At 45.0% G+C, this 23,788-nt stretch overlaps 1 protein-coding gene and 1 long non-coding RNA gene across 2 annotated transcripts in view; both read left to right on the forward strand.

Annotated features, from left to right (window-relative positions):
• KLHL3 (kelch like family member 3) overlaps nucleotides 1-7,142 on the forward strand; it is a 46,449-nt gene extending 39,307 nt beyond the window's left edge. The window contains exons 12-15 of the mRNA XM_050905165.1: nucleotides 2,084-2,212; nucleotides 5,732-5,872; nucleotides 6,087-6,230; nucleotides 6,483-7,142. Of these exons, the coding sequence (XP_050761122.1) occupies nucleotides 2,084-2,212; nucleotides 5,732-5,872; nucleotides 6,087-6,230; nucleotides 6,483-6,511 (443 nt within the window). The 3' untranslated portion in view covers nucleotides 6,512-7,142. The remainder of the gene's footprint in view (nucleotides 1-2,083; nucleotides 2,213-5,731; nucleotides 5,873-6,086; nucleotides 6,231-6,482) is intronic.
• A 9,873-nt stretch (nucleotides 7,143-17,015) lies between these two features.
• The window catches only part of LOC127022123 (uncharacterized), a 39,767-nt gene continuing 32,994 nt past the window's right edge, over nucleotides 17,016-23,788 (forward strand). Inside the window, exon 1 of the long non-coding RNA XR_007767308.1 lies at nucleotides 17,016-17,096. This is a non-coding gene — a long non-coding RNA (uncharacterized LOC127022123). The remainder of the gene's footprint in view (nucleotides 17,097-23,788) is intronic.

The raw sequence follows: 23,788 nt of genomic DNA on the forward strand, positions 1-23,788 counted from the left end.
CTCCAGTGAGCTGGGACTGAGCAGCTTGGTTTGGATCCAGCAGAAAGAGCAGTTTAAGTAGGAACCTTTTCTTCCTTTAGCAAAATTGATTCTGAAGCAAGTGAAAGGTTTTATTTGACCTTGTCTTTAGCGTGGCATAGCAGTTTCCAATAGTACAGTGCGGAGCAGCCGCTGGCACAAGCCTTGTTATAAACTGCGCTTTGAAGTGGTTTGGTTTGACCTGTTTGCATGGGAAATACGTGAAATGTGTTTATGTGCATGAAATCTGTTTATGTGAGAAAAGAGAGGGAGATAAAGTCAGAATAAACAGCGGTGGTTGTGCTAAATATGCATATTTAAGATGCGTCTCCTTCAAAATTGGCCCATGCTTGTGAAGTGCTGGGCTGCTGATAGTCATTGGGATTTGCTAAAGTGGTTTGAATGCAGTCATTTGAATGCAGAACAAATATTAAGTGTGTACCTGAGAGATGCATTTCTATACACAGGTTTTCTACTGGAGAAGTATGAAATCCTTTTCCTTTGCTTTGTTTGAAAGCGCAAATAAGAGTTGCACATGTTGGAGTCCATGATAAAAAAAAAAAATGAGGGCATGTGATGGGGAAGAAGAGCTGATCATTGGTGTAGGGAACAAGCTGCAGCCTGCAGTTAATCTACAGTGTTCATCTGAATGTGATGAAGATTGATCTGATGTCTGTGGGTACTGAAAATATCTAATAATTGATGCCAGTCAGGGAACTTTATCTTGTCTTGCTTGGTCTGGCACTCTTGCCTTGATTCATTGACTGACAGTGGGTGGGTTGAACCAACAGCACAAATAAGAGTTGGAAATGTTTATAGAGACAGGAAAATGCAGAAGGAGCACAGTTGTAAACCTGATCCTTGCAGACCTCTCCTAATGATCACAGCCTGAGGAGGCCATGAGTGGAGCTGAGGGAGAAAAAGAGCTGGCCTGTTCTTGGAGCCTTACAAACATCAAGGAAACAGGAGGATGCAAAAGCGTAAGACTGTAGGTGATAACTGCTGGTGGGAATCTCATGTGCATGCAAAGAATTGCATAGCTCATTTGTGGCCAGGCTCTGCTGTTATGGATTGAAAATGGTCTTATTCATGGGTTTTGTACAAAAATTTGGGTTAGAATTTTCCTACGTATTCATTTCGTTGAACTTTATTAATGGTTGTTCGTTGTAGTGTCTAGGAGGCCTGGTCTTGAACCAGAATGCCTTTGTGCTAGGTGCTCTAGTAACGAAGCACAAAGAAACCCTCCCTGCTCAGAGAGTTCACTGCCTAAATGCAAAACAAGCTGATAGACGATACAGGGAGATGAGGAGAGAGTATCAGTTAGGCCTGTGAACAGAGGACACGGTGGAGCATTAGCCTTGTTTCATGTATGGTGTAGTCCCGTGACATCTGATTGTGCTTCTCCAGTCTCACTAGGTGTATGTTATTCAGCTTTCATTTGGTTGAGGTAGGGAGGGACAGATATACCACGCTGCGAGGGTGTCCCATGGTATTTTCTGTGTTGTGATCACTTGGCACGAGTGAACAGGCTGGCCTCAGCTGTGCCAGCAGCATTGCTTGGTTTTGATTTGGCTCAGGTTCTTGAAAATCAGGTCTAGGTTTCCATGCAGGTATTATATTAACATAAGAGGCTATTGCATATTTATTGCTCATGTGATATTGTAATTAATGTGCAGTATTGACCTCTGACAGCACACCTTGCCTTGTGGCACTTGAACAGGAGGAAACGCTTGATCAGCAGAACACGCTTTCATGTTACCTCTTCTCCTGGGTCAACAAGTCATTTGGAAAACCCTCTGGGCTTTTGGCTTCTAATTAAGTTGTTGTGTCGTGTTGTTGCCTTGTCTTAGTTGACAGTTTTAACAGCTTTAAAAACAGTCCTGCCTGTCTGCAAGTCTACTTCAGATCCTTTTGCTAGGATTTTCCCCAGACATCCCAGCAGGCTTAAGCATGTCTCCCAGGGCCTCCCTCAGCCAGGATCTGTCCTCACCTGGGGCCGTCAGGCATGATGGTAATGTAAATCAGTCATAGCTGTAATGCCGATGCCAACGTGTGTCTCTTCCAGGTAAGCTCTACGCCGTGGGGGGTTACGATGGAGCGTCCCGTCAGTGCCTTAGTACCGTCGAGCAGTATAACCCAGCCACGAACGAATGGACCTACGTAGCCGACATGAGCACTCGACGCAGCGGTGCAGGTACTGGCTCTGAGATGTGTTCTTAAGAGTGGATGATCACTGGATTCTCCTCTGCTCACAGGAGGGAGGCAGAAATGTGTTTTGGCATTGCTGGGCTGGCAAGTGCAACCTGTTATTTCCATCCCCTTCCCATGGGAGGAAAAACCGTAATTGCTTGGAAGCTCTCAGCAGCTCTCTGGACTTCGTTAAAATCTGCCAAATTGAAATTAATTTCTGGATTAATGAAATAATGTTCAATGTTTCTAAGTAGCCTCACTAACAGATGCATCTCACTTGTAAGCAAAGAGTTATCTTTCCAAATTGCCAGCTGCAGGCTCAGCCGGGGACTGGAAAGCCAAGCTGCACCTCCTTTTCTCCTGTCATTTGGGGGTTGTCAGATGGATTTTCCTTTTGGATCTTCTCTGCAAGCATCCGGTGGGTGCTTTGCAGCACAAAGCACATCTGCACTGGGTGATGTGCATACCAAGTCAAGGTAACAAAATTCATCTCAGATTGCCCCTGCTATGCTAGTTTTTAGTGTAGCTTTTGCTGGCAAGAGGTGGTGATCCGGAGGATTAGAGGAAAGGACATGTTAAAAAAGGTTTATATTCTAGTCTTGGTGGTTTCTAACTTACTACGTGATGTTAGGCCAGGTAGGCACTTGTCCTCTCTGTGGCTGTTCCTCTCTGAAAGGGATAAAAGCTCTTATCCGTTGCATTTAAAATCATCTTCAGATGAAAGGGAACATGTCAGTGTTGGTCCTGTTGCTCAGCGTGTGCAGTGGGTCCTCCCTGATGTCAAATTGTGCAGTTCTCGTCGTACAACGACCAAAGTGGCAGTTACCCAGAGGTAGCCAAGCCCGGAGGCTGCCCTTTGCGTGGGGGCTGAAATGACCCTGCAGGTTAAGCTGTGGTGGGAATTTCCTTCTGAGCTGGGCAGCTGAGAGGCTGCTCTCTACACACTGTCCTTCTTTCCTCACTCTAATACCTTTTCCGTAACTCCAGGTGAGGCAAATATGGTCACACACTGTTGGTTTGAATTCAGTTGAAGAGGTTTTTAGTATCTGCGTGATGCTTAAACGTAGCCCAATGCAACCTTACAGGAGAACTGAATGAGTATCTTGTGTTGTTGACGGCATGTTGAAACACAGCAAAACAGTTTGTGCCTGTAGTGAGATGGATTTTAGTGAATTTTCTTTGTTTGAAACACTCTGCTCCGAGTGCCGCTTTGCAAGTACATCTCCACACGGCAAGTCCGGTATTAGGAATGCTCTTACTTGCCTGCCAAATAGCCTTGCAATTTTCTGTTCCCAACCTGAAAGGTGAGCTCCTCAAGTTCTGGTTGTCACCCAGATGCCCCTCCAGCAGGCACTGGGGAGGGGACTGCCCAGTGCCACTCATCAGTGGTGCTGCAGCACGATCTATCATACAGCTCCATAAATGAAGCCGTGCTGAGAGCTGCCGGCATTGCCGTCCCGATGCTGACATCTAGCGGAGGTGAGCAGGGGTGTCCCCAAATCGCTGGGGTGACCCCAATCCAGGCAGTGGGCTGTGGGATGTGTGGGTGCTGCCCGGGTTTGCTGGACCAGCCGGGGGGTTCCCTTTCCCCTCCTGGCAGGGACGTCCTGTCCGTGTGTGCCCTGTCTGTCTCGCCGCATGGGGAGGCAGTTTTGGGTGGAAAAGCCTTAGAGTGTTTCTGACTCTTACTCTCCTACTTGCTTAAATTAGTTTACTAATTAAATTATTTCTTAAAAGTATAAAATTTTTGCTAACGGCTGAATATAGTCAAATGCTAAGGTGCTGTAAACTCAGGCTGCTGGGCTCAGATGCAGGAGCTTTTCTCACCAGTTAAGTGAGTTCTATTCCCCAGTCAACTGGGAGGTACCTTGTTCAGCTCTGGGGCCAGGACGTACACTGGGACGTGTTCTGCTCTTCCTAAGTGGTACATGTTGGAGTACCTCAACCAGACTGAGAGTTTGGCCCAGTAAGGTGGATATTTATGGCAGTTAGAGATTAATTACCAGTGTTTGCCAGAGATGAACCGTGAATCCCAATGTCATGTTGGGATTTCAACACCTCTTGGTACAGCGAGAGACGGCTGGTCAAAAGCAAACCCAGCAGCAGCAAGTTACAGAAAATCTGGAGGAGAGAGAGGTGGCGGTGGTAGACCTGCAGCAGCGTACCTGTCCCCCAAACGATGTGCCTGCCGGAGCTTTAATTAATCAGTTGGTCTCAGTTAGGTGCTGGCCCGTTTTTGGGTGAGGGAGGAGCAGTAATGCTCGGATGGTTTCCCTCCCCGCCTCGTGTTACTGTCCCACAGGTGGAGCATGGCGGCTGCTGTGGTCCGTGCTCCTGCTGACCGTGACAAGACTCGGAGCAATGTGACACATCGTAGTTTTGGGATGTGACACATCACCAGGAGATATTCCCGTGGCACGGGAGCTGCCAAGCCCGGGTGGTGCCTGCTCTCTGACTCACTGTCGCAGCGCTGCTCCTGTGCTCTCCTTTCCCTCTGCTGCACGTGGCAAACAGGAAAGATACTTGCACAGGGGCCAACTTGAAAACCTGTCAGGTTTATGCTGGTAGGGCCCCTCTCCTCCCCGCGCACGCCTTTCCGGCTCTGTGCCTTTCCCTCCATCGTCAGCACGAGTCCATCTGCAGGGTGCAGGGGCCGTCCTGCTGGGTTAATGTCCGTGGTTGAAATGATGCAATTCAGATCTGTGTTTCTGTTTTACTAACATCCCACCTTGTTAATTTTAATAGAGGCCTTTGAACCTATTAACGAAGATATGTTGCTGGAAGTTTTAACTCTCACGGATTGGTGAACATTTTAATTAATTAATTTACTTAATATTAGGCAGAAGCATCCTTCAGATCCCTGTCATTCACACAGATTGAGCCAGGGGCATGTGGAAGTGGCTGGGAAGGTGGCACTGGAGGCACCTTGTCTGTGCCAAATGCTGCTGCAGTGTTTGGGGGCAGGAGTGGGGGGAGAGGAACCCAGTGGCAGCCTCAAGAACTGGAGCCAGTAAGTTGTTGAGAAGAGGAGGAGTGTCCAAGGGATGAAGCCATGTGGCACAAAGGCAGCAGGAAAAGCAAAAATGAAGCTCCTGGAACTGGGGATCAGGCTAAAAGCAAAGGGCCCCGTGGCAGAAAAGATCGGGCAGATAGGGATGAGGTGGGGTGGGATGCAGTGGTCAGGGAGATAAAGGGAAGGGAGAACAAGTCAGTCCAAAGAGATTGAATAAAGGCAGATGAATGTCGTGGGACTAGACTATTGATCTCGGATAGACTAACATCTACCTGAGAAGGGACACAGCCCTGAAAGACAGGGCATCTGCCAGGCGTTACTGCGCAGGCCTGCCGTAGTGCCATGCAGTGGCTGGGTGGAGAGTTGACCATGTGCTGGGTGATCTTGAGGCACGTGTGGCCCATGTTTTGGAAAAGCCTTGGAGAGGCCAAGGCAATACCCAGTAGAAGAACCAGGGACATGCAACCCTTTCCCACGTATATTTGGCTAACTCTGGGCTCTGTTCGGCAGGTGTTGGTGTTCTCAGCGGGCTGCTGTATGCTACCGGGGGGCACGACGGTCCCTTAGTAAGGAAGAGTGTGGAAGTCTACGATCCAGGAACAAACACCTGGAAGCAAGTAGCAGACATGAATATGTGTAGAAGAAATGCAGGTAACCACAATAAGCCTTTCTGTGGTGTTTGGTTGCAGTTGTCTGTGTGGTTTTTAATGTGACTGTTGTGCTAGTGATATAAGTGATCAGTATTGTAAGAAAGTGATAAAAATGGAAGATGAGGTATCTGCTTGGGAATGAATCAGAACGTGGCAGGTGAGGTGTCATGGGGGATGAGTTAGCCCATGCCTAACCATCTGTGCTCTGCTTTGAGGTGTGTGTGCGGTGAATGGTCTCCTCTATGTGGTGGGAGGAGATGATGGTTCCTGCAATTTGGCCTCGGTGGAATACTACAACCCCATCACGGACAAGTGGACGTTATTACCAACCAGCATGAGCACGGGCAGAAGTTACGCAGGTAAATAGTCAGTGGGAGAGCTGGCAACAGCTGGGATCATTCATAAACTTGAGGGCTGTGCCTCCTGAAGCGTTAATCTTACATTTTTGTATGTTTTATGTTGCTTTCAGTAGAGGAAACATTCATAGAAATAGTAGACACTTCTCTCTCTGCTAGCCTCTTGCTGGACTTTGGCTTTGCAGGATAATCTCAGCCACATCGCAACCCAGGAGCTGCTCCTACGATAACTGTGTCTGTCCATTCTTACAACAGGTGTGGCTGTGATTCACAAACCATTGTGACACACGATCAAGCCAATGCGAGGAGCAGAAGTGAAGTGGATCCAGCTAGGTGGTGTTGGGAAGATGAGTGACCTCTGACTTGACCCATCTCATTGCTGTTAATGTCTTAGCATGACAAGTGATACGTTACAAACATCATCTGTTCTGCGGTGGATTGCGTAGCAAAGCGAAAATCCCTCTGGGGACGTGTTCCATGCTAGACACGAGGTGTTGCTTGTTATCTGTGGTGCAATCAACTGTTCTTCTCAATGGCTAGTGTCCTGAGATAAACACTGTGCTTGAACTGCAGGCACTGAATTTCTTGTGTGAAACAAAACTGCTACGTTTGGGCATGTGAGTAAAAACTAACACTTCTGGATTTTTTTCACTACTGATGCTCCGTGCACATTATCGGTTGAACTACTTACTCACTGTGCCTGGAGGGTGGACTTTACTACTGGCAGTGGAAACTTCTGAGTACCAACTGAGAAAGCAGTCAGCAGAAACGGACTGGAACAGGGTGCTCTGGCTTGAGTGTGACGCTGTCTCAGTCATACGTTTGTATATGCCACCGGACTACTGTGTGTATCCCTGAAATGCTTGTCGTATGGTGGAAATAAATACCATGTGATTTTTTTCTACTTGCCATGAACGCTGTTTGCTGTTGGTGATGGGACCTGCTGGGCAGTGCCTTCCCTGGGGCTGAAGTCTCAGCACCTGAACCACGCAAAACTTTGCAACCCCACAAAACGTGTGCTGCTCCAGTGGGGTTTATTGCTCCTGTGAAACAAATGTTGCTCGAATAGAAAGTATTCCCAACCCATGCATTTCAGCTGTGCTGAAAGCCCCAGTTCTAGCTCTGTCCAGCATCTCAATGCCATTTCATAATAGAGTGTTTAGATGTTAAAAGAAATACCTTGTGGTGCCATTAACGTAGAGACATTACATACAGTGAGAACCCTCTGTCACCCAAGCAGGGATTAACGAGCAAAGTAAAATACCTGCAGTGTTTTAATGCTTCCAGAGTATGGAGATTAACTAATCACTGTCACTGTAATTGCTATTTTAATCTTGCCTGTACTGAAGGCGTTCCTTTGTTAGTATGAGGAATTCATAAGATTATTCAAAACAGACAAATCTAGATCCAGCTGTAATGTAGCTGTCTTGCTTACATCCCAAATTCTTAAAGTTTTCTGTTTAAGAAGATGTTTGACTTTCAAATACCTTTTTGTGTCTCCTTGTGAGCTCTGGCATGCTTCTGCATACAGAAGTGGATTCCCAAAAGACTCCCCAGCTAAAGGGAACAAGTGAAGAAAAATATTTTCTCTCCTCGTTGTTGTTGTTGTTGTTGTTTGTTTGTTTGTTTTGTTTTTCCCCCTGTAGATCAGCTGAGCTTTTTGTAGCAGGCAGCTGGCCTGCAGGACTGAATCTGCCCATGTTACTGTTGAGCTCCAGCACTTAGCAGTGTTGTTCTGGTTTCTTTCTCCATAGATCTCCTATCAAAAAGACTCCATGTGACCTTCTACAGTAGAAAAGAAAAATACTGAAAAATTTATTTCAGAGGGATCTAAGGCTACATCACCTCGTGCAGCTTTTGTAGAGGAGTAGGTTACTTCTGTAAATAAGTAGATTTTTAGTGTTTGAGTTGACACGGTCCTTGTAAGATGGGTGCCTGTTCACTGTGGGGGAAACAGCACCTACCTTTGCTGCGTCACCTCCCACAGAAGGGGCTGACCTTCATGGGGAATCTTAGGTAGCACCCACTCCTCTTTGGTTGGTCTTGTTTTTACAAACAAAAGCAAACTGTCCAGAGAAGTGGCAGTATTATTCTTGATGTCTACCCTTCCATTGTGTGTCAGCTCAGAGGTCTTGAAAATAATAATAAAAAAAAATTAGTCTTTTCTACAATACCCTGTTTAAACCTTTTGCTTTGGGTTCTACAACCTGCAGTGAAACATGCCAAAATAGTAGTACGACATGCTGCTCTTTTACGAGGTGTTGCTTGGTGTAAAAGCTATTGAGGCTGGTAGGAATGTATCCCTGACTTCAGATCAGAGCCCTGAGATGCATCTTTACAGTGACATAAGCAAGGTGATGCCTTGGGTTGGACCGACTCAAATTCACTGCCCCGAAAGCAAACACCAAAAGGTGTTTCCCTTTCATGCAGCCTGTGGGAACAGAGGATAAAATGGGACAGGCAAAGCGTTTTGGTCAGAGTTAGCATCTCTTGTCAGGCTGAGGTGACTGGACAAGGGTGGACAAGCATTTGGGCACGCACAGCCCTTGTTAGGTCTGGTATAGGCATAGGGGAGGCAAAGCTAAATAGCTACTGTATAGCCCAACTACAGCTCAATAGTTGGGAACAGTTACCAGCTCACCTTCTCACACTTGTGGCATCACTGGAGCAAAGGCAAATAGTATCTGGAGACTAAGAGTTTATGTGGGCTAGAGATAAAAACTAGTAGTTAGTGCTAGAGAGGTGCAAGTCTGAAATTTGCCGTGTTTGTCAGGTGTGAAAGGTGGACATGCCTGAAGGTTGGATAATTTTTTCCCCTGCTACACATGTCTTTATAAACCTTCCTTGCTTATAAGGAAAACAGTTTTTGGTGTTTTTCTGCTATTGTAAAATGGCATTTCTGCCCACTGCTGGCCTAGACCTGCGGCTTGCTGGACAGGGCTAGGACTCGCAGCCCCTGCCAGGGATGAGCGATGCTGTTCCTGGCTGCAGCCGGTTCTCCTCGATGGCAAATGACACGTTTCTTTCTTTCCTTCTCAAACGTTGCAGTGTTATGCAAGTCAAGTGACCTCGTTTTCCAGCTATGCAATATGAACAACCATAACACGTGATGAACCAGCTGTATCCCCCCCCCCCCTTGAAATGCTTTTTCAATTTGTCCGTCTTTGGCGTGTGGTTTCATGTTTGTATTGTCAATTCTGAGCACCTGAGCCAGATCCTTTAAAGATTGCCTTTTTCTAGGACTGAAAACGTAGCATTAGCGCTAACAAATTTTACTGTAAATATTTTTATAAGACAATTTTAAATAATTTTTTTGATTGCTTTTTATGGTCGTCAATGACACTTCTGTTAAATTCTGGATCTAACTCTTACACTCCAGTGCAGTTTTTGCTGGCTGTGATGTAGGTGTGAATCTGTATGTTTTCTGCACAAGAAATTACATGTTGTAACTAAGATCTGGGATAGCTCTTATGTTGATTCTAACATGTTAGAAGGACAGCATTGGGCTCAACATTATGAGAGAAATTAAAATCCATTACCTCAGTCACCAGTACGCTCTTAGATTATTAGTTATTTTACAACAATTTCACTACTCTGATTTAATTTTCTCGTGCCATGTGTTTGCTTCCCGGTCAGCTTGGTGGACAAGCTGTCTCTCAGCAGTTTCGTTTCTCGGCTCCTGCGTGAGCGCGGCGCTGCTTGAAGGCGGAGGAAGCTATGCACGCAACAGCACGCGTGTGCGAACCCCCCAGGCTGCCAAAACCAGTGAAATTATTGCAGGAGGTTTTGTAAAAGCTTTACAAACTGAACTCAGGCTACTTCCTCGCAATGGTCCTTTGTGAATATGAAGGCTTTCCTCAGCTCTCTTCTGTTGTCGGCTCTTTTTGGGGGTCACCGTGTGCTGACCCACTGCGGGGTTCTGGCTGTGGGTTTCCCCAAGGTGACTTTGCTCTTGCAGAGGAAGCATCCCCGGGGATGTGCACCCACAAAACCCAACAGCATCGCCTGTGGGTACACACGCTGCTGGGTTTGCAAAACAGGCAAGCATATGTAAAGCGGGATAGATTAGCCTCAAGCAATCTGTTGTTTAAACAAGTTTGAATCAAGTCCACCTTTTCCATTTGTGCCTAATAGATAAATTGGGGGTGATTAAAACCAATTTGCAGTTCATTCAGTTTATCCAAATACTTTTTTTGTACAGATGTGTACAGCACTGTAATTACCATAAATATACTTGGCAGCATTTGCATGACACCACCATGAAAGCTTAATACTGTTCTCTCGTTTGCAGTGTTTGGAGACTGAAATCCTTGATATCCAGCGATGTGTGATGCCTGTTCATCAAGCTAACACGATGGTTCAACAGATAAATGCAGCTTGTTTTTAACCTTTGGGATTCGTTGCTAATAAAATGTAGTATCAAAGCAGTTGCCCCCTTGGCTTAACATCATGCCCCCAAATCACATTCACATGAGCATAATTTGTTGCTCAAAGCTACAGCATTGGGAGTGTGTTAGACATTATTGTCTGGAAATGAGTGAATTTACTTTTTTCCTCTGCCCTTATCTTTGTTTATGGGTTTATAAGTTATTTTCCTCTACAGTGACAATAAATAAATATTGAGAATTTTAATTTGTATATTTTATGTATAAAAAAACCCTTTAAGAAAAAATGGACGATTGTGAAATAATTTACCTGGGTGTGAAATTCTTTGTTTTTGTAAAACAGACTTTGTTGGTTCATTAGCTGAAAGTATAATGTAATGAGTTGATTGCTTAAGCTAATTTTTTTAAGTAAAGATTTTTTGCATGAGTGTGAAGGACCAGGGACTTTGCAAAGTAATTCTCTTAACAGCTGTCTTGTCCAGTGCGACAAACGACTCAAGAAACATTCTTCACTGGCATATTTATGTTATAAAAGAAAATCACGTTGTAGTTCCCCATCCTTTAATTTGAATAAAAACTGGACTAATGAAACTCTTCCCGGTCTGTTTTGATTTCGTTGGCTTCTGACAGCGAGGAACAATCTCGTCACTCCACGTGGCTTTTTTTTCCCCTCTTTAATTACAGCAAATACAAACCCTGGGTTTACTTTGAGTACCGCTGCCCCACTCCAAAGGAGACACACGTGCTGACGCCAAGAGATCCAAATGCTGGAGGAGATGCTGCCCTGACGCCTGGCTCTGACGCTCTCCTGGGGTCTGCGCCGCTCCTTTTCCAAGGGAAGTTTAAGGCTGTTTGGCTGCTGGAGTGCGGGAGAAGAGCGTTTCTCTTGGGAGTGGGAAAGCCCTTGGTGAGGGGCATCGATGGCAGAAGACAGAACCTTTTTGTGAATGTGATAGGGAAGAGAGAAAACATGAAAAAGGAGAGTTTACCCCCCGGGCTCAATATTTCTTAACACCATAAAGTAACACGTTTCCTACACCACTGGAAAGACAAACACATTTAACAGGTAGCACAACTCATTTTGTCTTGTGCTTACAATACGTCTCGCTGAGCTCTAGTTTACAGAAATGCTCCTCGTGCCTCATCTGTTAATAACAATGTATGACGTCGAATTTACCATGTGGGATCCTGAAATTTAATTACCTGATGAACAGGTAATGACGTATTGTGGGTTGCTCTATGCAGCTGGGGGCCTTTGCAAATATTCCGTATTTTATTTCAAAATGACTTGTCTCCTGCACAGTTGGCCCTTTCTTATTCATGTTTAAACTGATAAATCTATGAAGCTGTGGCTAAAGAAAATCCTTTGCAATACAGGAAGAAATCTCACTACCTTGATTTTGCTGCCTGAATTTTTTTATTATTATTGTTTTTTCTTTTTGTGTCCTACATCTTAATCTTTCGGCATGTGTTGCACCCCAGATTTCACCCTTGGCAGGGCAAGGACCATATAGCAGTATCTCCCACCTTGCCTCATCCGCCTCAGAAGGGCAAGTACTTCTGCAGCAAGGAAAGGAATAGGAAAGGAAATATGGGGAAAACTCACCCAGTGGGGTTGTACGGCGGAGCAGCTCTGATCCCTGACTGAATTGGGCATTTCCCCGTGCCACTGCACTGGGCAGCATGCGTGAGCCCAGCAAGTTCAGGTCCCACCTCGTCTCTACCGGTACACCACGCAGCTCTCGTGCTCCTGGCTTGCAGGGGGGCTGTTTCCAGGGAGCATCACTGATGTTGCGAGATGTGGTGGTGTTGAGACTTTTACCTGCTGAAAAACACTTGCTATGTTCCCCCCTAAATGCTCTCTCTAATAAGCAAACTGATCTCCTGAACTTCTTTGAGGTGATGCTGTCTTTGTTTCAGCTAGGATAGAGTTAATTTTCTTCCTAGTAGCTGGTACAGTGCTGTGTTTTGGATTTAGTGTGAGAATAATGTTGATCACACACTGATGTTTTTAGTTGTTGCTAAGTAGTGTTTATATTAAGTCAAGGATTTTTCAGCTTCTCATGCCCAGCCAGCGAGAAGGCTGGAGGGGCACAAGAAGCTGGGAGGGGACACAGCCAGGGCAGCTGACCCAAACTGGCCAAAGGGATATTCCACACCATATGACGTCATGCCCAGTATATAAACTGGGGGGACTTGGCCGGGAGGGGCGGATCGCTGCTCGGGAACTAACTGGGCATCGGTCAGCAAGTGGTGAGCAATTGCATTGTGCATCGCTTGTTTTGTACATTCTAATGCTTTTAGTATTATTATTGTCATTTTATTATTATTAGTATCGTTATTCTTTTCTTCCTTTCTGTCCTATTAAACTGTCTTTATCTCAACCCACGAGTTTTTTTTGGTTTTTTTTTTTTTTTCAATTCTCTCCCCCATCCCCCTGGGTAGGGGGAGTGAGCGAGCGAGCGGCTGTGTGGTGCTTAGTTGCTGGCTGAGGTTAAACCACAGCAGATGCTCACTCCTGTTGTTCTCCTCCAGGCACTTTTGCACCCATGCGTTTCTCAGGCTGGGTGCCCCAGCCTGGGTTGCTGTTGCCAAGCTCAGAAAAACAGCTCCCCTTTTTGTTGCTAGATAGCATGCGTTTTGAAATAACTCAGGATGAGATATGCCTCTTCTGCAACAGCAATACTGTATAATTTGGTACATGAGTCATCCGGAAACGGAATCAAAGGTAGGGCAGAAAACAACCTCAGCTATGGAAATTGCGAACATCTGATAAAAGATGAACCTATTTAACTGTAGGCCCAAATGAATAAATATGGCCAAAGAGGGATTCCCTGCATCCCCGTGCCCTGAACTGCAGTGGGAAGTTTGCACAGGATCTCCTTCTTCCAAGCGATGACGATGTGGCCTGGAGATGGGACGTGGATGTGGTGGCTTCAGAAGGCAAAATTGTTTCTCCCCTGGCTGGCGGCTTTTTCTTTGGCCATGCTGAGGGTACTATACGATGGCAAAGAATAACTGCAAATTAAAAAAAATAAAATCTGTTGGATACTTCTGAAAGAAGCCTGTAGGAGGCACAGGACCACTACAGAAACATTGCCATGAACCACACAGGGGTTCCTAGAGCATCCTGCAGTTGCTCAGTGACTATTGATATTGCTTCATATAGTGTTATTCTGCACTGTGAACTTAGCACAAAATCACTTAACTACTTAGTGACACGAAATATTCTAAGAAATTTGCCAAAGTGATTAATGTTAACGTTCTTGTTCAGCAAATTGAATGAGATTTAATTGGCACAGCTGCTGAAGCTCAATGCATTATCATGAGCCTTCTCCTTCTCTTTCTTTCATTGCAAACCTCCACAGCCTCTGCTAAGCATATTGCTCAGTAAATTACAGGTCTTAAAATGTTAGAGTCTCTTTTTTCAATCAGTAAAACTTCTAAAGGGGCCCTTTAAAGGATGTACAATGCCTGTCCCAAAGGATCTGTTCTTCTTCTCTAAAGCATTAGAGGTTTAAATGTTATTTTTCAATGTCCTTCTCATACTTTTTTACATTATACTCTTTCTACAACGTTATCTCACCCAATGGTGAGTTTGTCCCACTGGACAAATGCTGAAATATAATTTAAATCATGTTCTTGAAGTCAGGGTTGTGTTGGGACAGAAATGTACCCTAAGACTTTATTTGATATTTATTAAGGATTTTTAAGCACAAGCAATTTCTGCTGGTGAGTCCCAGCTGCCAGACCCGTGCAGGCAACATCAGAAAAACTGCACTTGTTCATAAGACATTTTTTATTGCATTACAACCCAGTATATATGCTAGCTGCTTCTTTCCTTTTTTCCCCTGGGAAGGGGCATCTCTTTCTGCCCTGCATTTTGTTCCACAGAGCTCGGCTTTCCTGAACCTACCTAAAGAAATTACCAGGCTCTGTTTTTCTGCCAGAGGAGCAGGGAAAGTCACACGAATCTGAGACACACAGGCAGAAAGTTTTGTTTTACTTTATGCTTTACTCACAACCAGATCTTTTCCTGGTGCTCCATTCCACCTCTCTGCAACTTTCCTACCTGGAACATTTTGCCTACCGTACACGTTGTAAAATACCACACAGCTCTGGTGCGAATGGCACAAAGCTCCCAGCTTTGCAGGGCTCCTGCGCTTGCAAAGTCACCTTGTTGATGTGTTGGGGGAGCTCAGCCAGCCGCCCTTCCAGCTGGAGCTACGGGCACCTCAGCCAAATTAGAGTTCAGGTCTTAATGACCGGGAAACATTGCATGCAGCCCCTCCTCCTCCTAGGCTGGAACCCTTACCAAGTTACTCTGGGTTTTGGGTTTTTTTTTTCATGACAGAATTTGCTCTGACAGAAACTACAGTATTTGTAGAGCTACAGTCTTCTAGACAGCTCTAATTTAATTCAGAATTGGATAATATTTCTTACCTGTGTAAGGAAAGTTTAATGAACTATCGATTTGCATGTGTCCTGGTTTCGGCTAGGACAGAGTTAATTTTCTTCCTAGTAGCTGGTACAGTGCTGTGTTTTGGATTTAGTGTGAGAATAATGTTGATCACACACTGATGTTTTTAGTTGTTGCTGAGTAGTGTTTATACTAAGTCAAGGATTTTTCAGCTTCTCCTGCCCAGCCAGCGAGAAGGCTGGAGGGGCACAAGAAGCTGGGAGGGGACACAGCCAGGACAGCTGACCCAAACTGGCCAAAGGGGTATTCCATACCATATGATGTCATGCCCAGTATATAAACTGGGGGAGTTGGCCGGGAGGGGCAGATCGCTGCTCGGGAACTAACTGGGCATCGGTCAACAAGTGGTGAGCAATTGCATTGTGCATCACTTGTTTTGTACATTCTAATGCTTTTAGTATTATTATTGTCATTTTATTATTATTAGTATCGTTATTCTTTTCTTCCTTTCTGTCCTATTAACCTGTCTTTATCTCAACCCACGAGGGTTTTTTCCTGATTCTCTCCCCCATCCCAGGGGTGGGGGGGGCAGTGAGCGAGCGGCTGCGTGGTGCTTAGCTGCCGGCTGGGGTTAAACCACGACAGCATGTTATCGGTTTAGTTTTAAATGCAGTAATATAGATGAAGTATGTAATCACATGTGCTTTAATGCATTGCTGTAGCATCCCAGGGCACACGTCATGTGCCAGAGCGTTGGAGCTTTGACCCGATGCCCAGAAACCCCCGAGGCAGCTGCACAGACCTGAAGTGATAACAGACCTCAGTTAGTTAGTGGAAAAAATGCTGTTGATAAGTTGCAGCTGATTTGTGGACTAATGGAAAGCAGCCTGGGTTAAGAAACCACTTAATTTGTGGTTACCTAGAAAGGTGAACATGATAAAATCATTCCAGGAGTGTTAGACTTTGTCTAAATTGACTTTCCAAGTTCAGACTAGGTTTGAGGGTTTAAATGGCTGGGGGCTCTTACACTAAATAAGTTTCTAAGATTTTAGGACCTGTCTCTACCACCCAACCTGATGTTAGGAGACCACTTGCTGGCTGTGACTTCCAGTGCTTCTTCTCTCTCTATCCTCCGGTCTGACTACATCCTGCTGAAACACCCATCAGTTAGCAGGGTCCTATGAGATCGGCGGTCCATGACTCGCTTTGTCTTCTCCTCCGTGGTTCTTAAAATCCCCCTTTAGCTCAGGCTTTGCAAAGAACAAAGGCTGCAGGCCATGTCTTAGCCTGTATCTGCTGTGGTGCAGCACAGTCCGGGCTTAACCCAATGGACAGAGCAAAAGCAAAAGCAGGTTTAAAAGGCCTGTGGCTTACAAGAGCCCAGAGTGTGAATGGATTTGTGGACGGCATGTCTTAAAGAAGTGGTTTGTCTCAAAAATCAGTCCAGTTACTAGTTACGTATGTTGTTTTTAATAGCTACATCTTGAATGTAAAATGTGCTTCTTTTTTGAAAGAATGAGATATGGGGAATAGTTTGGCTTATCTAACAAGAAATTAAACTGTTATTTTTATACTCTTAGTTAAACCCAATGTTTATTAATATACAGATTGAAACCAATTCCAAGAGCAAATGATCACATTGGCGCTGTGAAACGAGTCATGCAGCATGATGTGAAGACTGAAGCTTGGAGCATTGGTAATTTAACTGTTAAAATGGCTATAGCTATAATTGATCCTGGGGGTTATTGGGAACAAGTAGTGACTGCAGTTGCTTTGTTAGGGAGCTACCTTAAAAAAAAAAAAAAAAAAAGTGGGAAACCAGGTGGAAGCGAATTACTTAAAAGAGGAACAGCTGCTTGATGACCTAAACCTTCGTTGTGATCAGTTGGTTTAAGCTGCAGGTGTTGACTGCTTCACTCGCATACCTCCCTCCGCTCTTTCCCTGGCCGCTCTGCTCAGGGGAAGCTTAATGACTTTTCTGGATTTCCTTCTGCTTTTTCTTTGCAAGAAATGCATTATACTTCTTGTTGGTCCCAACCAACTTATCCTACCAGGTGAAGACAGGTGAGTAGTTTCTGTGAAAGTTGTTGTGGTGGAGGTCATGGAAAGCGGTGTCGACCATGAAGGCGATGTACCGGAGTGGGATCCGGGGGATGTCGTACCCCCAGTGGCCAGAGGAGAGGGCGTGTGAAGTGAGGATGAAGCTGCAGAAGAAATGGCATGTAGGAAAGGAGTGGAAGCTCTTAGCACTGGGTTATGCACGTTGCACAGGTGGCTTGTTGCTTGGCTAGAGATGGGTGTAAGCCCTCTTGCTGCAAATGAGCCTCGTGTCAGGTGTTTTGCAATGATGGTGGTATTTGTGCAAGGTCATAGTCAAGTCTTATGTTTTCTCTGTTGTGTGTTCTCTCTACATCCCTAATAACTTATGCTGGGAGAAGAAAAAGTGCTGGGATCCCTCCCTTAAGCGTAGAGGATGTTTTCCTACAAGGAGATGATGCATTGAGGATACAGCATCACAGACTTTCTCTTAGCTTAACCTGTCCTTGGACCTGAATATTTTCCTGAATAGCTATTTTACATTTAACTAGTTCCAGTGTTTAACACACTTGTTTATGGCAAAATATTGCAGCCTGTGGTGCTGAATGAAGGAATGTAGGGCTCCATGCTGTAATCTGGCTGGTGGTGGGATGCACTGAGGCGCTGGCTGCAGCCGAGGCGCTGCTGCTGCGGGGCTCCAGCTCGTTTGCAGATGGAAGTCCTGGTTCGGGCTCCTATCGGGCTGTCCCAGCATGGGTGATGTATTGATGCTATAGCAGCCTGTTTGCTGATACAGGGTTTCTGAGTAGTACATGGTCCTGAATGATACATCAAGCGATACCGCTCTTCTGGTTCATTTCCCGGATGCTATTTATTATACCTTTTTTTTCTTTCTTTTTTTTCCTGCTTCAGCACTTTCCTTTTGTCCCCTGGATGCACACAGTGTCAATGACAACCAGCCCTGCAGCTGGGGAGCACCTTGCAGCTCCAACTGGGTGTCCAACTGGTGACAGAGGGGGATTCAGGGGTGACGTCCTTGTTCACAGACCCCTGAGCTACAGCAGCGGCTGAGGAGACAAGTGTCAGTCTAAAAGGTGGTGCAGAAAAAGGTGGAGGTTGGGAAGCACAGCCAAGAACAAAGATCCTATCTTCACAGGAGGATATATAGAGATTATAAGAGATTTATCAGGTTGCCGTTTTTGCAGGGAGGAGAGGGAAGATAATTCCCATCTGGGTTGTGAAAAATGCCTCTTACCTGAAGACAAACTTCAATTTTCTTTTTTTCTAGGCTGAAGGTGGCATTGAGCTTTGAAAGTTAAAAAAGTATGTAGGTATATTAAATTTGCACAGAAAACAAGCCTTAAACCCTCATCCACGAGGAAATTTGCATTTGGGTAAGGGAAACTGTATGGTCTTTTTAGTGCTATGTGCAAGAGAAAGACACTTTGGTTAGTTCCTAGATCAAAGGAGAAGGTACAAGGCAAGAATCTGATGCTAAAAAATGACAAAATACTTCCCCCCCCCCCCCCAAAGAAGCACAGAGTCAAAACAGTACTTTAAAGTTTCCAGTCTGGCAAATTTTTCTGTTGTTATTGACATGTGTGTATCCATCGTTTTCAGTAGAAGTGTTGTGAACCAAACCCACACCACAAATAGGTGTTTGCAGCAAACATATATTGCAACAAAGATACCTGCTCTGGTTATACTGTACTCTCCGAGGCTGATATATAGGGAATGCATAGCAGATGGTGTCTGCAAGACATGCATCTGGTTAGTGTACGTGGGGAGCGCTGGATAGGAAACAGTCCTGGCACCCAGTAGTCTGTCTTTGTTTTCTCACTTTCCTGATTTTAATGCTTAGTTCTTTGTAAATTTTGAGTAAAAAGGTCATGTGATTGATGTCTAATTACGGTAAAGGCTCAGCATCAAAGGTGAGAGAAGAAGGCTTGGTGAAGCACTAGAGCTAAGGCAGTGGTTTTCATGCAGCCCAGCTCTTCCCACATAATTTTATTTTGCTTCAAGCATCTTGACTGATTTGAAGATTGTTTTCACCCCTTCTCCTCTCTTTCTCCCCTCCCTGCTCCCCAGAATATGAACATGACTAAATAATGGCTCATTTGATTTTTAGTAAATAGTGTACTTTATGAAACATAAATTTTTACTCCCTTCCCAAAGACTGAGAGACATAATTGCCCATTCACAGTTCAGCTGCACTCTGGAATGCCGTTTACCGTTCATTGCCACTTTATTATGATTGCACCTTAAATTCATGATGAAATTTATGTAAATATGGGTAGAAGGTCTTGTGATGCATTAATCTGTGCGTGAAGTAGATCCATGGATCTTCAATTATAAAGCAGCCCAAGCACTGAGCGGTAACAGAATTCCTAGCAGACAAGGGAGAGAGACAGAAATGTTAATTGTGGTAATAACTTTGCAGGGGAGTAAAGTAGGTGGTTTTGCCCATCTTTGTCTCTGATAGTCTCAAGGTTTTAAGGAGTATGCAATACCACGGAGGCACGGAGTCCCGGTCGTAGGGGATGCTCAAGTCCTCCGAATAAAAGTAGCCTGAAATGAATGCTGCTAGAAGGAAAGCGGGGATTCTTATCAATGCGATCTTGACACACTTCCATTGCGCTTCCCAAGTTTCAGGCTTGTCCTAAGACAACGAAGGAGGGGAGTGGGGGAAGTGAATTGAAACAAAACAAAAATCCAAAGCAAAAAATGCAAATGTGTTGTTTGACAGAATTCTCTTCATTTAGGGGAATAATTGATTCACACACTCTTTATTTGGAGCCATAGGTTTTTTGGTTTTTGTTTGGTACTTTACGAAGTGGACCCAAAATCAGCATTTCTTTCCTGAGCAACATGAAGAGTTAGACCTGTCAAACTTAAAGATTAAAAAATGCAGAGGGAGTAGATCACTTCTGCTTTCCCCTTCTCTACAAAATAAACTAAACTGACGGCCTCTGCAAACTCACCAGGAGCTGGAACAAGCACAGGGCCCCCCAAAACATCTAGGTTCTTTGTAGGTGGAATAGATATTCAGCCCGTCCTGTGACTACCCGGGCGGGAGTGTTCCCATCCGCTTTTTGGGGGTTTCTTTGTTTAATTTTTATAGAGGTCTATGCACATCTGTCCCGCTTCTCTTGTCCCTGCTTACCGACTGAATCTTGTATTTCTTCATGGCTGGGATGAACTGGTAGATGAAGCCTGGCAGGGACACCAGCAAGTAGGAGCCCTGGTAGATGAGCAGGGAGCCCCACACCACCGGCTGGAGCTTGCTCTATCTCTGCAGCGTGTTGTTCCAGGCAGCCCGGAAAGGGCTGGGTGATGGATTTGGTGGCAAAAGGGAATCAAGGTGAACTGTTGCTGGAAAGGACATGATGGGAGAAGACAGCACTGTGGGATGAGGAGGTCACTGTCTTGCAGATATGTATGGAGCTCCTCAGGGTGTCCCTTGCTGGCTCAGGCAATTGGTGCTGCAGTGATGTGCTGCTTTGGTGGCTCTCACGTGGGAACCGCGCTGAGTGCGTCCTTTTCTCTGCCCTTGTCCTTCATGCAAATCTTGTAATCGTGACTGCTTTGGGGGGCTTTTGAGCTTTAATGTATATGCTTTATTGTCTTGAGTTCTGAAATTGAGGAATTGGGTTTTTTCTCAATAAAAAAAGAGAGGAGTCACTTGGCTTCCAGTGTCCTCCTGTGCTGGAGTAGTTTTGGTCTCCATCACAGTGGTTTTAACATTGCAACTGTGTTAAGAGAAATTATTGTTTTTTAACAATTATGCAGCAACCACCTGAGAATAATTAACCAAAATTATCCATCTCTGATTTCTGTGTGTTTAATAATGGTTGATTAGTATGTTGGACAGTTGTTAACATGGCAAACAATTATTTCAGAAAAATGGAAATAGAAAGCCCTAAAAATGTACAATATAAAATAGAAAATAGAATCAGCTTCCTCCTGACTCAAGTAGCAGAAATAAAAGATTCCCTTCTGAAACAGCCGGTGCTTATCTAGTGATAACTTGTGTTTTGCCAGGTGTGTGGCTGGAGATATTAGGTATAATCAGACAGCTTCCCCATGAGTTTCTCTACGTGCTTTTATTTTAATACCTATGTTTTTTTTTTCCTTATCTAATTAATTCTACAGTTTCTCTTGCATGCAGCAATTTGAGTCGACGCGGGGTGAATGTCTGTTTTCTCTCACGCTGTCAGGGTGCAATCGTCGCCAGCCTGTGGGAGCAATCGCTTCAGCAAAACCTCTTTGAACGAGGGGCAGTGGGTGGAAGGCATGTCAGCGGCCCGGGGGGTTTCGGCGTTCGGGTGTGCCGTGCAGGGCGCCGGACTCTGGGGGTCAGCACAGCCAAATAAATGAACACAAGCCTGGCTAACAAGAGCCATTTGCAATGCAAGGTGTCTTCCTGAAAATAGTATTTGGGAGGGGAAAAAAAAAAAAAAAAAAATTATTTTCTTCTCAAGCAGTGCAACTTCATAATACAGGCACCTGTACTATATTTTGCATATAGATTGGGATCAAAAGTACTGTAATACAAATCTTCGCTGCTCTATTCTCCAGCTTCATCGTATCTGAGCCCCTCATTTGATGACACACGTTAAACTCCTGCTTCCTGTCCGCAAGTTATTTTTTTAAGGGGTGTTTTTTAATCCACATGGCTTGTCATCTCTTTTCTAGTGTGAGGCTCCTGAAGGGGCAGTGAGCTGAGCCGCAGCTGATCGGAGGGGGGAGCCTTTAAATTGATCTTAGGGGCAAAACCTGTGCACTGTGGGGTTGTAGCCTTAATGAAGCTAATCTTGACTACCTGTGAACTCTTAGGGGTGTCACTTACCCTACTTCACAGTTTGATTCCCTGCTAATTGTTATGCCCCCCCCCAAAAAACCTCAAAGCAAAAGTCATCCCTCACTGATGGGGAAAAAAAAGGGGGAGGTTGAGGCTGTCTCTCCAGCTGGGGCATGCCAAGGATGCCTAGGAGAAATCTGGCCTTTTGCATCTCGTATACAGGACTGAATCCTGCCAAAGCTTGCGCTGTTCCTTGGGTGCAGGTGACAAGGACGTGGACATCCAGCGGCAGCGGGTGACCCACGATGCAGAGCGCTGGAACACCACGCCTTTGCCCACGCAGCAAAATGCGAATGAGCCCATCTGGAAATGAGCTTAGAAAAAAGCGCCATGAGATAAAAGTGATCAGATCTCACCCCTGCCACATCGCTGTGTGAAAGCTGGTGTCGGGGCAAGGAAGGGCTGTCTGGGTGGGAAATGAGAGGTTGGGAGTAAGGACTGGACTGCTGCTTTTGGGAGCAATGCAGGTTTAGGTTGGCTTCAATGGTGTGTGGTCCAGTGTCTTGGATCCATGCTTTGTGGCAAACTAAGACAAACTAATGCCTAGTCTTAGCCTCTTCTTGTCCTCTGCTCTTCCCATCTGTCCAGAAAAGAGGTTAACTTGCTGCTGATTTGTCTCTCTGAAAGGCCTTTGAGGTGCGCTGTGTGCACAGGGAGGGAAGGAGAACCAGAACCAGAGGAGCCGGATCTGCATGGGATGCTGTGCAGCCTATTTTATGGGTCTTCTTTCACCCCTCTGGCTTTTTGATTCTTCAAACAGTTAAAAACTGGGTCTCCTGCATACCAGCTGTGATCCACTGCTTGTGTATGTGGATGAATAAATGAAGGAATTATTTCAATTACATTCCTTTTCTTAAGTCCTAGAGGCACGCTGGGCATGCGATAGGTGCCAGGCAGTCACACGGGACTCCTGCTCACGGGGGAAAAAAGGTGCAGGCACTGGGAAGCCTCGGTCACAGGGACCCGTAAGGAACCTGCTGGTCTGCACAGATTTTGGGGGGCAACCTCCTCCTGTCATGTATTTTATCCGCACAAAGCTGTACCATGCATATAGCTAGTGTGTATATATAAAAAAATATATAATTTATATATATATATAAAATATTGTTTTCTTTTCTAGAAAGAACTTTTTGGCAAAATGCACTGGGAAAGCTGAGGAAAGGGATCATGAAGCACAGTAACTGGTGAAACTGGGGTTTGCACCAGGGCATGATGACCTGCTGGGCCACAGTGATTTTCCAAACTCTTTTTTTCCGGCTGTTTGCTGCCCCACAGAGCTGTAATAGTACAGAGCTGTATTAGTTCAGTGTTTAGTGGATTAGGTCTTCATTCACATGGAGTTTCTTGGTTGTCTGGTGACTGTACTGCTACAAGACCTTCTTGAAGTTCCCTTTTATTCTGGTAGAAACTGAAGTTTGCCCCATCAGCACTGCCCAAAAGTCTTGTTAGCAATAAGACACACTGTGCTTGAAGTGTTTCGTTCAAACTTTAAACTGAAGGAAACTGCCTTTTGGAAAAAGTGAGCGTTTTGGAGATCCCATTAGAGGAAGAGTGAGATGGATGGTCTCCAGCTGCTGAGTTCTGGGATTCAAATCTAATGGAAACATAATCTAAAATTTAAGTCTCAATGACATTACTTAAAAGCTGCTCAGCTCTGTAAGTAACATTTAGAAATTTCTGGAGGTCAAAGAGTATGATTTTGTTGAGCATGTACAGGTGGTTGCAGGGCAAATAATTACTCTTGGTTGAAATTAAAGCCCCTTATTTGTTTCAATCTTCTTCCTGCCTTGACAGCTTTTTTTTTTTAAACTCAAGAAATAAGGCCCAAGAGGTTATTAGCACCTCACTTTTCTATCAT

Source organism: Gymnogyps californianus, chromosome 14 (genome assembly GCF_018139145.2).
Source record: "Gymnogyps californianus isolate 813 chromosome 14, ASM1813914v2, whole genome shotgun sequence".
Taxonomy (NCBI): Eukaryota; Metazoa; Chordata; class Aves; order Accipitriformes; family Cathartidae; genus Gymnogyps; species Gymnogyps californianus.